Source organism: Tachypleus tridentatus, chromosome 9 (genome assembly GCF_004210375.1).
Source record: "Tachypleus tridentatus isolate NWPU-2018 chromosome 9, ASM421037v1, whole genome shotgun sequence".
Classification (NCBI taxonomy): Eukaryota; Metazoa; Arthropoda; class Merostomata; order Xiphosura; family Limulidae; genus Tachypleus; species Tachypleus tridentatus.
The window spans coordinates 122,923,071-122,939,105 of record NC_134833.1 but is presented as its reverse complement, the minus strand read 5'-3'; the positions used below and the strand labels follow the sequence as shown (position 1 = coordinate 122,939,105).

General features: G+C 28.9%; 1 protein-coding gene across 8 annotated transcripts in view; it reads right to left on the bottom strand.

The window, feature by feature from the left end:
• Positions 1 to 19: 19 nt before the first annotated feature.
• Positions 20 to 16,035, bottom strand: part of LOC143226241 (anoctamin-2-like) — a 33,237-nt gene continuing 17,221 nt past the window's right edge. For 3 of the 8 annotated variants that reach the window (XM_076457001.1, XM_076457002.1, XM_076457005.1), the window contains 8 exons: positions 15,502 to 15,656; positions 12,609 to 12,680; positions 8,297 to 8,394; positions 6,747 to 6,897; positions 5,245 to 5,297; positions 4,074 to 4,181; positions 2,193 to 2,298; positions 20 to 1,369 (listed from right to left, as the gene is read on the bottom strand). In XM_076457001.1, the coding sequence (XP_076313116.1) occupies positions 1,175 to 1,369; positions 2,193 to 2,298; positions 4,074 to 4,181; positions 5,245 to 5,246 (411 nt within the window). In that variant the 5' untranslated portion in view covers positions 5,247 to 5,297; positions 6,747 to 6,897; positions 8,297 to 8,394; positions 12,609 to 12,680; positions 15,502 to 15,656 and the 3' untranslated portion in view covers positions 20 to 1,174. Of the gene's footprint in view, positions 2,299 to 4,073; positions 4,186 to 5,244; positions 5,298 to 6,746; positions 6,898 to 8,296; positions 8,395 to 11,379; positions 11,441 to 12,608; positions 12,681 to 15,501; positions 15,657 to 16,035 lie in introns of those variants that run through there. The other 5 variants (XM_076457003.1, XM_076457006.1, XM_076457004.1 and 2 more) reach the window with 5 other exon arrangements.

Sequence of the window (16,035 nt, the reverse complement as noted above, 5' to 3'; positions counted from 1 at the left end):
AATATGTTTAAATGCGAGATGTTAGTTAGTAATTTTGTAAATGAAATATGTGAAACAAACCTACGACACTTATAAGTTCTGCTCTAGAACATGTTACATCAGGTAATAATACTAAATACTTTAGTAAATAAGGTTTAATTTCATTTATTACAAATGAAAAAATACTTCACAATTACGCACACATCAACAAATATTTCTTCAGAAATGCTCATAAATTTTAAACAATAAAATATATACAGAAGTAAAAGTTGTAATAATTAAAATAACTGGTTTAAAATTCACATAAAGAAATATTTTGTAACAGTTACAACTGGCATAATAAAAATGTTTTAATTTTACATGACAAGAGACAATGTGTGTAAACATCTATATAATCTAAAAATTACTGATGATTGAAATAACCACGAAATATTTCACATGAAATGTATGTTTAAAGAAACACTTATGTCAAAAATGCTTTTAAAAAAATCAGCCCATCTTAAAGAGAAGTAACAAAACTAAAGATCCATTACTTTAAAAAATGAGTTTTGTACTTTATAATTTTCATTCACCCTCATGAGTGATTCAAATTATTATTAAAGGATGTAAACAAGTACATAATTTAACACAAATCTGTTCAAAAACTGAAGTTGTATCCAATACATCTAGATAAATGTTCAATATTTTTTAATAATGCACACATTTATAATAGTAAGTACCAATTCATAAACTGAAGTTTTCACCAAGTTCAAATAATTTTCCTTCGAGTAAATATTAATGTTTGGAGTTAATCAAATAACTTTAGTTTCTCTTCATTACAATTATATAAAGAAATTTAATCTGTTGATAATCTGACAGAATACTTAAAAAAAACAACTGATAACCAACGTATACTGAACACTGATAAAAACAACAACACACACACACAAAACCAGCATATTCACAAACTTACCACTGGTATACTTGTATCTTCCTACCTGGCTATTTTATTTTCTAGAATGACCCACCAACCTTATTGCCTCACTGAAGTTTAGAACCTTGTTTTACCAAGTTTTGATCAGTTGAAGAACCTGCTAACATGCAGTATGCACACTTACACAAGCCATAACCTCTAACTATACTCTCTTACTTATTCACACACAAATAAAAATATATACTAAGTAACAAACAGAATATTCACAAACTTACCTTTGGTCTACTTACTTGTATCTTCCAACCTGGCTCCTTTTTTTTTTTTTTCATTCAAAGCAAGATACTTTGCTTTTCTTAGTTCATGTTCAATAATCATATCATTGATGATATGATTTTCATGCCTGATCTGAAGATTCACAGACTTTGGAATGTCAGGGATCAACCAACAAATCAAAGATGAGATGATAAATACAAAACACTAAAAAAAAGTAAAAACATGATAAGTTTCACTGGAGCAATTTTTAAAACATAACCTTTTACATAACATTGTTTAATCAATACAGATTATAAAACTTTATGAACAATGATTAAATCATGAATTTTTCTTAAATTACTAATGAGCATGTACAGTCATTCAGAACAGTATCAGTGCTACACAATTAGAAAAACATTACACTGGATGAACAGAAGCCACAAAAAAAATCTAACACTTTTAGAATTGGGTAATTAAAAAGGATAGTTTTATAACAAAATGATTAATCCATCCATTTTGTGAAGGATAACTTAGTAAATGTTACTGAAGCTTTTAAAAACATTCTAGGATTGTCCTGGCTGAAGTAAAATGTATTACCAATTATAGCCAATTTATGTTGCTTCATTAAAAACAACTGTACATCGTTATAATGTTTATACATTTTCAGTTGCAGTAAATGTTAAAAAGTTTCCAACTCCCTTGAAGTTAATTTAATACAGCATTTCTCAACTGGTCCTGTGGGTTTATGTACATCAAAACATGTGCTTAGCTTCCTCAAAAAAATTTAAATTACAAATAAAAGGTGATTTAGTAAAAGCTATTCACACTTTATATCTGTTTTGAAAACTTTGGTTAAATAAAGTCTCAGGTTTGTTCTACAATTAGCATTTAAAATATTCCATATTTTGAAGAAAGAAAGTTGTATTTTATGTCCTAAAGTGAAAGATACTGTAAATTGATTTATTTTAATATAAACTAAAAATGAACTGTAAATGTAATTAAGTTTGATTAAAAATAAGATCTATAATTTGAAAAAATTGTTTCCAACCGTAAAATTAAAAACGAACATCAAGCAAGTTGTAGCAAACTGCCAATATATTGACTTATATTCATATTTGTTGTTTGCTGTTGGAGGCTCTCTATGGTCTTGGTACCTGAATGAAGAAATCATGAAATAAAATGACCTTAAAATAGAAGCCAGCACTTTAAACAATTTATTTTATAGAGGATGTTTTGCATTTTATAAATTTTCAACTTTACCTTAAAACTGTTATCTGTACTCAGTCAAGTTTTTTGAAATAAAGTTAACTTTCTAACTTAAACAACTAAGTACATTTTGTGCTCTTATATGAACAGCAATATGCAAGTTTGCATATGCAATATCTAATTGTTAGAAATTAATTCTACAGTTTTCTTCCAAAAAAGTTTCTTTGAAATCCTATTGAGTGAGGAGATTTTGCTGGAATTTTGTGAATCTGATGTCTGGAAAATTTTAATAGATTTGTACCAGCAGAAAAGTAATTTCATCATCCAAGTGTTTTGTCTTCAAGTTCTATTTGTGTTTTATTTGAACAATTTTTGTGTATCAATCCTGAAATACAGTCATTAAAAGAGTTAGTGTAGTTGTTTCAAATGTTGCTGAAGTCAGTAAAGTTCTCTCTCTTGAAGATGTATAACATTTTTACTGCACAGAAAACAGAATCTAGAAACAAACCTTCCATCTTCCTTGGATAAAAATATGTTAAAGTTTTGTACAAATGTTACTTCTTTTAGAATAAAAAATAAAACCAATGGTGAATATTATGAAATCTCTTGTAATTATTTTTATGTTTATAGAAGGATAATAAAATTTGTTTTGTACTATGAATAATTATGTTACATTAAAAAAATATTGAATAATGCACTTGACAACATTTTTTGTCTAAACCCATCAGGCAAGCTTCATGAAGTATTGGCTTTGACTGCCAAAACAAAAAGAAACTTGCCTGATTTATGCATAGAAAACACTCTTTTTCTTAGTTTTATAAATACAACCAATTGTCCAACAGCAATATAAAAGAGTTACACAGATTTCTTGAAAAACAGAAGATAACAGAAGGGTTTGTCATTTGGGTTGAAATTTTATGTTCTGGGTTGTTAGTATCTACTATATATATATGTTTCTAACTGGTTGAACAATCTGAAACCCTCACAAGAGAAGAGAAAAAAACTTGTAAATGAAAAGTCAGAGCATCACCAGATTGTGTAGAGAAGTACAGACTGAGAACATATTTAAATATTCATTTTTTAAGTTAAGAATTAAATTTTATGTAATACTAATATTTAAGTTATAAAGTATCTTTTTTGTACCAAGTTTAAAAATATATATTGATATTAAGTAGTTTAATTAACCCTTTATGTCTCCACCCATATATCTATGCATACTAGATATCATCTTTACCAATACATTTAACCATGCTAGACATCATTTCCACCCATACATTTTACATGATAGACATCATCTGTACCCATCTATCTATGCATGCTAGGCATAATTTCCACCCACTTATACATGCCAAATGTATCATGTTGCATTCAATTGCCTTGCATCTGGTTCATTATGGTCAAAATGTTGTTGCAGTGATGGAAAATACTTCCATGGATGATAACTTTGAAACTAATTCAATAAAATGGTTGCACCTTGCACAATTTGATATCCCATGTCAATAGGGTTAAAGTTTGAATCTATGTAAAATGGTTGTAACTTGTGCACTTTCATATCCCATGTCAGTAGGATTAATGTTTGAATCTATGTAAAATGGTTGTGATTTGTGCCCTTTGATATCCCATGTCAGTAGGGTTAAAGAGACACCACATTGGTTCTTAATCACACATACATTGTTTTTATTCTCAGTTACTTTGAAACAATAAAGCAAAAATTAACACTTACTTGCAGTATTCCACACTGGTGTCAGTTTCAGAAAGAATATTCATATCAACAGAAAAGTTACTGATACTGAAATCTGACAGAGTAAAGTTCAGAAATCCATTCAGTGACCTATCTGGTGAAATGAAAAATGTATAGAATATTTTATCAACCAAACTCGAAGTAAAGGTGATGATCAATGTCCGAAAAGTGAGAATATAGAATTAACAGTTCAGAAAATAACATATTTTCACCTTAAATAACATACTGTATCATTATTTAGTTTGATAGTATAGGAACAGACCTTATTAAGTGTTTCACACCATTAAGTAGATTTGACAATGTAGAAAAAAATATTCACATATGTAAACGTCATAGTACACAGTTAACTAGGTTTGACATTGTGGGTAATGATGAAATTCACTGTGTTAAATGTCTATTGCATCACTAACCATGCTTGATAGAACAGAAAATAATATCATTTTCATCTTAAGTTTTTACTACATCATTGCTTTTATATTAAATGAACATCAATTTACTATATAGAATTATTATACTATATAATTCCAACATGGAGTAAAAATATGGTGACACTGTACTTCAAGTGATTAGAAAGGTTAAAATCATTTATTGTTTCTGTTGACATTAATTGTAAAACATTATAAACTCCTGTCTCTTCATGATAGTAACAATTAAGTCTTCATATTACACCAAAATTGTGATGGATCAACACCATGACAATTCTTTAATGCACAAAATTTGGTCTTTAATTAATAACAACCGATAGTCAGTAGGTGTAAACCTGTAAACTGACTCATAAAAAAGAAATCACATCAATGTATTTTATAAACCCACTAAAGGTGCTTTAGAAAATCATTGCAGAAAAAATACAAGTACACAGAAATTCTAAAAGAAATCATATTGAGTAACAGTTTTGGAACTGACCTATACTTATAACATTAACTACAGTAATTTAATAGTCACCTTGAACATCAAATGTTTTTAAAAATAATTTTATAACTTAGATAAAATTTGAAAGGAAATGCAAACAGTTTATTTCACTTATAATGATTCCAATATCATACATGTGTATGAAGTTTTCCTTTATCACTGTAATCAATGTACGTGGTATTACTAACAGTTAGTGTTAAGAACAAGTACAAACATTGCTCAGTACATAATTCTATGTACTTACATTTGTGATGACAGAAATCTTTCCAACAGAATTAAGAATTCTGTACCATATTCCTATCAAAATAGAATCAACCTATTAGGATAACTGGAATATATTTCAATAACTTTACTCTCTAAATCTTTTTATTATTTTTTTGCTTACAAAACAATTCTCTTTCATTAACATTATATTCATGTATAAAATGGATTATATACAAATATATCTCAGCTAAGTTATGAATTAAGACTTGTCACTAAAGACTAATCAGAAGTTATTAACTCTAATAACTCTTCTGTGTATATTTAGTGTAAAAAAGTCAAGGTTTGAAATAAAACAAACTTCAAAGTATGAATATTACATTAATTCACTATCTGGGTAAGTTGAATGTCATAATGAAAATGAAAATACCTAAAAGGCTAAAATCCAAATATTTCTTACAACTGATTGGTTTACACATGACTGTCAGAGTGATTGTTATTATTTACTAATATCAGGCCTCACTCAGTTAATGGAAAAGTGTTTGTATGTTATGAAGTTTTGTATCACAACATTATTGTCTACATTTTAAGAGCTTCAGACTGTGATTTCTCTGTTTTAACAGATTTACCATAATACGTTTGTTTTAGTACCTACGCTTGTTTCATAATAGTTTTCTTTTTGCATGTGATGTATATTGTTGGCCATGTATTGCACAAGTCCCATCTGTTCTTGAAATTTGTAGAAGATTTTCAAGAGTAAGATCTAATATTTATTTATTCAATGAAAATACTAGCATCTTCCAACTTTGGTGAGTATTCTAGAAACTCACAATAAACTATATAAACCAACATGCCAAGAGCAGGAAGAATATTATTAGTCAGTTAAAGTCAGTGTGATATAGGCCTCAGAAGAAAAAATTGTGATTAACACCAATTAATCATAAAACTACAAAACTGGAGACCAGGTACGTAGTAGATTTTGAACATTACAAACCATTCAATTTCAGCACATTAATTTGGGATATTATTTTTTTCTACAAGAACATTAAATAGCATTCTTGGAAAAAGTCAGCTTTTAACCAGTGCAAAGCCATCCAAGATAGCCAGCTTAAGTGAGGTGTGACAGACTCAACTTGGATTGAATTTCCTTGTTATGGGCCTGGACTGTCGATAAAACATCAAGTTCTAGATCATATATAAAACTCAGAATTGTTGCTAAACCTCTTGTACCTAAACCCTAATTTGTAATAACTGTTACTATAAATTGTATCATTTTTCTATTTTTTTATATTTTCAATAGAATTGTGTCAAAAAAGAGAACAGTACATGTCAATCTTGTTGGCAAATATATTTTAATACATACTAACATTTAAATAACAACTACATTCAAATTACTGATTATTTAGAGCAATAATATATAATGTATGTAACATGATAAATCAAGAGACTTGTCTGAAATAAAAAATGTGTAACATTGTTAATTTAACTTCATCTTAACAGACTTAAACCAAACAGCTTACTGTATTCACCACACTGTGCACTCACCAATGTTCTTAACTCTTTCTGCCACAGGTTGTCGTAATAAGCGAATAAACTTCCTAGCACCGAGCCTGATTTTTATGATGATGTTCAGCATAGCAAACAATGGTGCGAGGAAATGTAGCCACAAAAATTGTGGAAAATCCAAACTGCAACACTACAGAAGGATAATAAATTACAAAAACGTTTATTAACTAAACTGTACATTTAATGTTTAAGGAAGTTCTTATGATTTAGACAGTTAAATATAGTCTAAAGTTACTGTAATTAATGGAATACAATAACTATAATACATGTGGTGACTCCTGGAAGTATCAAACTTTAATAATAGAGAAAATCTAACCTAATGTAGTAGATTCAGGTCTAGAGGTGGTTGAATAAGAGATTTAATTTCTAGTTTGACATAAAAGTCAATACAGAAACATTAATGTCAAAATCAAGTAGCATATTAATAATGTTTCATTTAAAAAACAAACAAACTAAAACACAGACAAGGACCTTTAAAATTGCTGTTCTAGAAAATACTAATCATTGAGGTGGTGTAACTGTTTTACAGGTATTTAATAAATGTTTCCTCTATAGATTACAATGTTCTGAAAAAAAAGGTGAAACCCATAAAACTAAAAACAATTTCTTTGTTTGTTGTTAAATGTGAAGTTGTACAATGTGGAATTTGACCCATAACCACAGCAGGAATCAAATGATTAATCTTAGCATTATAACCCTTCAGGCTTAGCAATGAACACAGTTCATATCAATTTCTACATCATCAAAAACTTTCTAAGTGCTGCTCCAACTACTGTTTTCACATACATTATTATCATATCACACATTTAATATTTACTGTTAATTATACATTAACTACTTAAAAATATTTTAAACTATGTTGGAGGAACTTAAAATAATATATCATTCATTTCCATAGCAGCCAATTACTCAGTTAACTTGAATAAGAATAACTTGATTTTAAGGCTGTTGAATAATGTACAAACTACAAGGTGATTGTCAAAGATTTAACATTTTTCACAGACATGGAAAAAGTACCATTTTAACGTGTTCAAGTTATTATGTACAACATATTTATCTATTAATGTAATTATTTTCATATCATTATTTTAGTTCAACTTAAGCCTTACTCATTTTCAGATATACACCAAAAAGACCAATTTGTTCTTGGTTTATTAAGTTGTAGTCACTCTCCCACTGAGTGGGTGCATGGTTTTCATGAACACACTCACCCTTTTTTACACACTGACCATTTCTTGTAAAGCCGTAACAGCCATCTTGATAAATACAAAAATATTTTTACCTAGTTCTAAAATAAAAACAGGTTTTGTTGCTGACATGAATGTATAAATAATGTAATTTTACATACAATCTGACTTATTACATGTTTGACTGAACATTAATAAACTTCAAATCTTGAAAACCTCAAAATGACTTTTTGATAAAAAACTACAACACAGTTCGTAAGTCTCAAAATGAGCCAACTGTCATAGAAAATGCTCTTACATGCAATTATTACAATAAATATCTATTTAAACTAAAAAACTTACAGAACACCCATTTCCACCATGGCGTTAACGAACTGCTTCCCTACCACAATTATAGCTGACTGCAAAGAGAGTTCAAACAAACACCATCCTGTTCCACACTTGAAGGAAATGTAGAAAAACAGTTTCAAAATTATTGTGGCAATACCACTTTATAAAATATCTAAGAAAGAACACAAGACTGAAAAGTACAATAAGATATAAGTTGGTGAGCAAGAGTACTCATAACTTGTTCAGGACCAAATGGTCCAAAAAAATAAAGTTTCAAACCTAAAAATTTAAAGAATATGTGTGTCTAACATGAAAAACTGTGCAGAGATTGATTCTTCATAGTTTTAACTTTCTCACAACAGGCTCAATCCCAGGAACTGACATAATAATTATTCTGTGCTTGTTAAAGAATTACGATATATTCACATCATTTGGCAGGCTTTATGTAAACATAAAAAGTTTTTTGCACACCAAAGATTATATTTTTTTAATGGAGTATTTTTACTAAAAATGTATCTGTGAATACTTACATATGTATAGATATATAAATAGAGAGTTTCTGTATACTTGTCTGAGTGTTGATTTCCATGTTTAGATTAAAAATACTTTTCTTAGACTCAAAAATTTCTGACTTTTTTCGTGTAATATTTAAACCTAAAGACTTGTCACTGGTGTAACCCCTGAAGCAGTAAAGAAACACTGTCTGGAAGGACTTTAAATTGTGATATTAAACTACTTAGGTTTATACTAAATAGTTTTATGATCATAATAGTGTGTGTATGTATATACATTGTTAAATTTTATTGTTTTATTGCCTTTATAACCCCTGACTAATTACTATTCATGCCTTAATAAGTTGTAAATCATATGACAAATATGCAGCTCTTGTTATGCTTTTGAATTCCATAATGCACGAGCTACTCATGAACATTTTTTAAAATATTATTATTGTTAGTTTTTTTCTTTGTTTGTGTTTTTGGTGTTTTTTTTTAATTTTGTGCACAAGGGCTATCTGCACTAACTGTCCCTAATTTAGCAGTGCAAAACTAGAGGGAAAAAACAGCTAGTCATCACCACCCACCACCAATTCTTGGGCTACTCTTTTACCAACGAATAGTGGGATTGACCGTCACATTATAATGTCACAACAGCTGAAAGGGTGAGCATGTTTGGTGTAACAGGGATTTGAACCTGCAACCCTCAGATTGTTATTATTAGTAGTAACAGTAGTACTTATTTTACTTAATCTAACCTAACTGATCTCAAGAGATTCCTATTTTTACACATTGAATTTCCCATGGTAATCAAGGTTGAATTGAAAGCAAAATATGGAATTATATTTACAGAAAACATTGCAATATGATAAATCACTTGACAGATGAAAACCATGGCTTTCTATTAATTTTTTAAGTAACACCTTATTGAGTCGCTTAAACAGTTATTGGTAATTTCTAATAAAGAGGGCATCACAGATGGGTGTTGCAAGATGGATTTGATTTCATGTCTCCGAGACCAAGTAATATTAAAGGTTATGAAAATTATAGTATGCCTAAGCAAAATTATATCATAATAAGTGATTTACATTAAATTTCATTTTTTACTTCTTGGAGGGGTGGTAAATAAATTAAAGAAGAAAAGGCCTAGAGAAAAAATGTTACAATTCTTACACTAGAAAATTCCAGTTTTTCTATTTTAAATATTGCCTTCTGAAAGTAAAATCTTTAAACTTGTATACTATTAAAACATGGATTATGAGCTATGTTTTCAGGGTTTATTTATCAGTATATCATAAAAAGAAAATAGTATAATCAACTTTTGAATGTAACTCATCAAAACCTTGAGGCATGCACAGAAAAAGTTGTCTACAGAAAAAAGGTTAAATAATGCTATTTTTTGCCAGCCAACAAGAAGTGTACTTTGAATAAAAATCAAGATTTCATGTTTTTTTGCCATGAATTTATGACTTCAGGTCCCAGATATCAGTGCAAATGCAAAACTTCTTATAGTTATTTGGTTGATTGCTATTATGTTATTGAGCAAAACATTGTCTAACCAGGTTTCAGATTGAGCATATACACATTGATAAAGTATACATATTTAGAAAATAATGAAGTTAATGGCCATTTTTGCTAACTGACGACCATTTTTTGCATACAATCTTCACATGACTATATCAACTTTAAAGACACTTTAAAACATTCATGTTTCAATATTACCAGGAGATATAAATGAATTATTTGTGTTGCCTTATTCTAACAAACACTCGTACACAGCAGGCTATTGAAGAACAAACACATTTGTTATGTAAACCTATCAAAGTTAGCATGTGACTGTGTCTGTTTATGTTGAATTAACCTTTGTTGTATAATATTAAAAGAAACATTATTTCATTCTGATGAGATTCCTTTGTTGCTGTTCATCTTTTGTTACATAATAGTGCAAGTTGATGGAAGCTAGTCATTAAATTTGTGATCATACAATATTTGCCTTCACAATGGTCCTTTGAGAACAACTTTACAGTTTGTTTGTTACAGGTGTATACCAGTAAATATGTTTATTCTCTCTTGCACATTTGTTATTTATTTTTAATATGTGGTGATGAGTGGAACATAAAGCAGAACCAACAGTAAACTGTTAAAAAATATGTAACATTCAACTGAATTCACATGCACTTATGAAGTTTAGAATGTATTTTCTATAAATGAATATAAACAACAACTTAAGTAACAATATAATTAAAACTCATTCTAGACTGTCAGAAAAATAAAGAAACAACATGAATCAAAATACAAAGACTGTATTGTCAAGCCTACAGCTAAAGACTCTAAAAAAATAAATAAATACAGCTGGAAGTAATGTCTGTATTATTTACTTAAGCCATAAATCCCTCTTTTAACTCCATGCCTACAGTACTTATCAACTTTAGTGGAGACAAAATAGTTTGTTTATTTTTTAAGAGTCCCTAGTTGCCCCTTTCTAAATTAATAATTTTTAATAATAATGTACACATACATACATATTCCTGTATATAGATCAATTTCTCATTCCCACTGAAGACCAAATACCGTTACTGTGTTAAATAAAGTCTTCATTACCTATTGAACCTGTTTCTAAACTTCATTGTTCTCAAAATTGGTTCTTCTTTAAATCTGAAATCTTAAATGTTCACATAACTTTAGTGTACACACCTATATACTTCAAATTAATTCATAAATAAATACTCTCAAGTAGTAACATCAGAGACCAGGAAAATATGGTGCATGAGACTCGTTTCTTCCAAATGGAAACACATGGTTCGTTTTCCTGTTACAGTGTACATCACAGAAGCATTTAGAAAAACACATCAGTAAAAAACTAATTAATAAATTTTCATAACTTGTAAGAAATAAAGTTCAAACACGTGGCCTTAGACAAAGAACCAGAACTGATAAAAAACTACTGTAATATTCCTTCTGAAGTTCAATTAACATTATTTCTGAAGGGGATAATAAAACCAAAACTTAGGTAACATCTAACCTGTTTGTTTGTTTTTTAAAAAAGGGGATAAAATTTAATGAGCTTTAAATGATTTGCTTCGTTTTGAATTTCACACAAATCTACACAAGGGCTATCTGTGCTAGTCGTCTCTAATTTAGCAGTATAAGACTAGAGGGAAGGCAGCTAGTCATCACCACCCACTGCCAACTCTTGAGCTACTCTTTGACGAACAAATAATGGGATTGACCATCACATTTTAATTACGAGTCAAGTGCCTTAACCACCTGGCAGCCAGGCCAGGAACTTTAAATGAGAATATTTCAAACAAGCATAAACGTTGACATTTTAAATTTTCAATCTTAAACAATGTTCTATCAAGATCTTTTAACTTTTATTATTAACATCGATTTTTTATACTTTGCCATCTTTTAAACGACATGTGGTGCATTTACACTGAAGTACTTAAAAAAAAGGTTTTTATTACCCTTTTTAAATTATACCTTTGAAGACCATTTACCCAAAATAATTGTATTTTTCAAGAAGAATAAGCCATTTTTTTAAGTTTAATAATTTTAAGAAAGAATTCATACAAAAGATACATAGCTTGTTAATTTTGTTTGATAGAGTATATTTAGTTACAGTTTTGTTGTAAAACCAATACCAAACACTTTTAGTGTCATCTTACAACTTATAATCTGATAATCAACTACAACACTGTAAAATCATCATCAACAGATAGATCTGGACTTGTATAAAAAAAACCAAGACAAATTGTGGAAACAACTGAGCAAAAAGTCAGATGTTTGTTTTTATGTTTATTATAAATTGATAATAGTGCTATTCTTACCCCTGTAATAAATTTTACTTTCCTTTTCTTTACTGTTGATAACTTAGCTAAATATTCTGGCCTTGGATGTTCCTGGTGATATAAAAAAAAATACACATTATGATCAACAGTTCAGGTAAAACATCATATCTGTGTGTTAAGAAATTTACATTTTTAAACATGTATTTTTGAGAAATTTTCTCAAAAGAATACCTTTAGGGAACATTCAAACATTATTTTTATAAGACAAAGTTTGAAAATATGTTCAAAGGGAAATACTAGAGAGTAGCTGTAAGTATCATACTGGAAACAAACAAACTTGTCCTGAGCACCCACTCAAGGCAGGAAAACAAGGTCATTAACCCTTTCACATCAAGTAGGTCAAACTGCATATGTCACAACCTTTTACAGAGTTAAATTCAAAATGTAATTAAACAAGTTTATTATCGATGTATACAAGTAAACTTTGTATCACAATGTTATTACTGAATCAAATTTTAATAGGATTTAAGTTCTTAGATTCTTTCTTCTTCTAGAATTTACTTATCACCCCTCCAAGAATTGAATAATTTTATGTAAATTAGTTATTACTCAGGCAAGGCAAAAATTTTACAGCTTTCTATCTTATTCATTTATGATGTCATACACTAGGCATGCACACCTATCACCGCCTCTCTTTTACAAGCTACCAATAGTTCTCTCTGCTGTTGTATATCCATAGACTTACTGCTGTACTAGCAAGGGGCATTTAGTGTGGTAGTGCCATTAGTAAAGAACAAAAAAAGATGCTGGTAAACAGTACATTTTATGTTTTTTCATGAATATTCTTTATTTATTACTATAAAAGTAACTAAAATGAAAAAACAAGAAAGTTGTTAGGTTAGATTAGCTAAAATAATGAATAGTAATAATAAATTCATATTGTTTAATGTAATTCAATAAGGTAACATGAGTTGAATGTTCACCAAGTGATTTAAAACTTGTGAGGATGGATTAATAGTTACACGTGGTTCAAAAGTCGATAAAACTATAACATTAAGAATAAACAGATGTATATTGTCACAAGTTTTTAGTTATTTAGGATAAACTATCATAGTTTCAGGTCACAATTTGCTGTCATTCAAGCACAATAAAAAAAGTAATTTACAATTATTTCACAATTTCTTATGGTGGTTATGAGGGTGTTTGAATTGACTGATCATTTAAAGAGTTATAGTTTGTAAAACAACAGATAAAATAAACTTTTTACTGACAGCAAACAACATCTGATATTTATGAAGGAGGTTTAAAGAACTACATAAGCAAAAGTTGAAAATTTTCAAATGAAGTATTTTTAATTTTAACATGAAAAATCACTTTGCAATCATAACAGTCAACACTGACAACATATAATTAAAATACTTGTATGATTACTGTCAAAGTTTGTGATGACACAACTAGTTCCTTCAGAATCACAGTAGGTATACTGCCATGGTTAAAAGTTCATGTTCAATACACAAGCCCATTGTGACAAAGTTAATTTCCAAGGTAAAAGTACACATTATCTCTAAAGTATCAAAACTAGTCATATCCCAGTGGTGGGTAATTATTTCCAAATACCTTTTCCACAATTCAAGAAATATTACAGCTGAAAGCAAATAAAAACAAAGTGACAAAGTTTATCATTAGTAAAGACAGAAATTGCAACAGAATATAAATTACTCTTTAAACTGACATGACTTATGAGAATTAATTCAACTATTTTTGTTCACCAAAGTGTCAGTAATTAAAAAGCTTGTAAAGTGTTTTCTTTTTTTCTTGAAAAATTACAGATGAAGAAATCTCAAAGTAATAACATGCTTTTGGAATTAGTTTGAAGTGTTTGATGTGTGATTTCAGTTATAGAAGTTTAAAGTCTTGGATGTGTAGCAAATTTGATGTGCTTTATGTTGGTTTGAAATTAAGGCCATTTCAAGTATTGCAGAAATACAATGTTGGACATTTTTATGTTGAAGTAACCCTTTTGTTATGGGCATCCATTACTAAACATCTCATGAGGATTTTCTTAGTGAGTTACTTTCCCAAAATTCAGGTCCTTTGTAAAGGTCAGTTTCATATTACTGGATATGGTAGCATGAGCACACATGCACCTTGTCATTGTAACTTCTATACTGTTATCCAGGCACAGTTGAAAGATCAATATAATAAAAATAATATATATACACACACACGCACACATACATACATACATACATACATACATATATATATATATACACAAATATATATACAGGGGGTGGACAAGAAAAGTGGCCCCCTTGAAAGTGCTGTTAATTTGTTATATATTTCATTAGATAACAAAGAAAACGTGTAAAATGCACTTCACGAGATCTGTTCAAATATGATATCAAATAAATTAACAACATTTTCAAGGGAGGGACACTTTTTTGTCCTCCCCTTGTACATAAATGTATAATGTTATCAAATTTAAGCTATTTTACATGAGTTATAGTTTGTAGTTATTCCAGAATGAGAAAAAGCATTATTTATATTAATTTCCTAATTGTTTATAGTGGTCAAATCTATCAAGCCCATACAGAATTTCATTAGTAAGGATAACAGACAAAACATTAAGTTTTTTCTGTACAAAAATGTTTGATAATTATTTGGAGGTTATAAAAATTTTGTATGTGAAATTTGAACATTTTCTGATGCATACAAGTATTTTTAATCTTAAAATCAAAATTACTATGCATGTTCGATAGTCAACATGCAAAAAGAAAACAGGCACAAGAAAAACATTACTTGAAAAAAGTCTTAAAACTAAATAACAAAAAATTTGATATTTTGTGTATGAAATCTCTAACAGAGTCTAAAGAAGAGAATATTATTTATTCTTCCTCAGCTTTTACATGTAAATCTATATAATACTTACCCCAGAGTGACATAAAAAACAGCAAAAAATACATCAGCACAATTGTCGAAAAGATAAGTTATTCTGACAAAAGTACATGTCTGGCCTAATCTTCCATATCTACATCACACTGAGGACATAAAATGGTGTCCTTGTAGTCTTTACAAATGTCCTTACTGTAAAAAAAATGCAATTTTGTTTTAAGTTTATAGAATAAACACAGTACAGCTGAACATTTAAATCAATCATAATACACAACTATCAATTTCAATGATAATGCCACATAAAATAACTGATTAACTGAAATTTTGTTTAAATCAATTTATTACAAAAAATATTACAAATATTTTAATTGTTCAATAAAAATTAATGGTTCCAATTATTATTCTTTGCAATTATTCCAGCTACAAATAGCTTGTGTGAAAATAATTAATTAGCTAAACACTGATTAATTAGTCCTGTGATTAATCACTTACCACATTCCATCAATCACATGGCTCAAAGTAACTGATTTATCTGAGGTATAATTTAGAAAATAATCAAACATGAGTGATA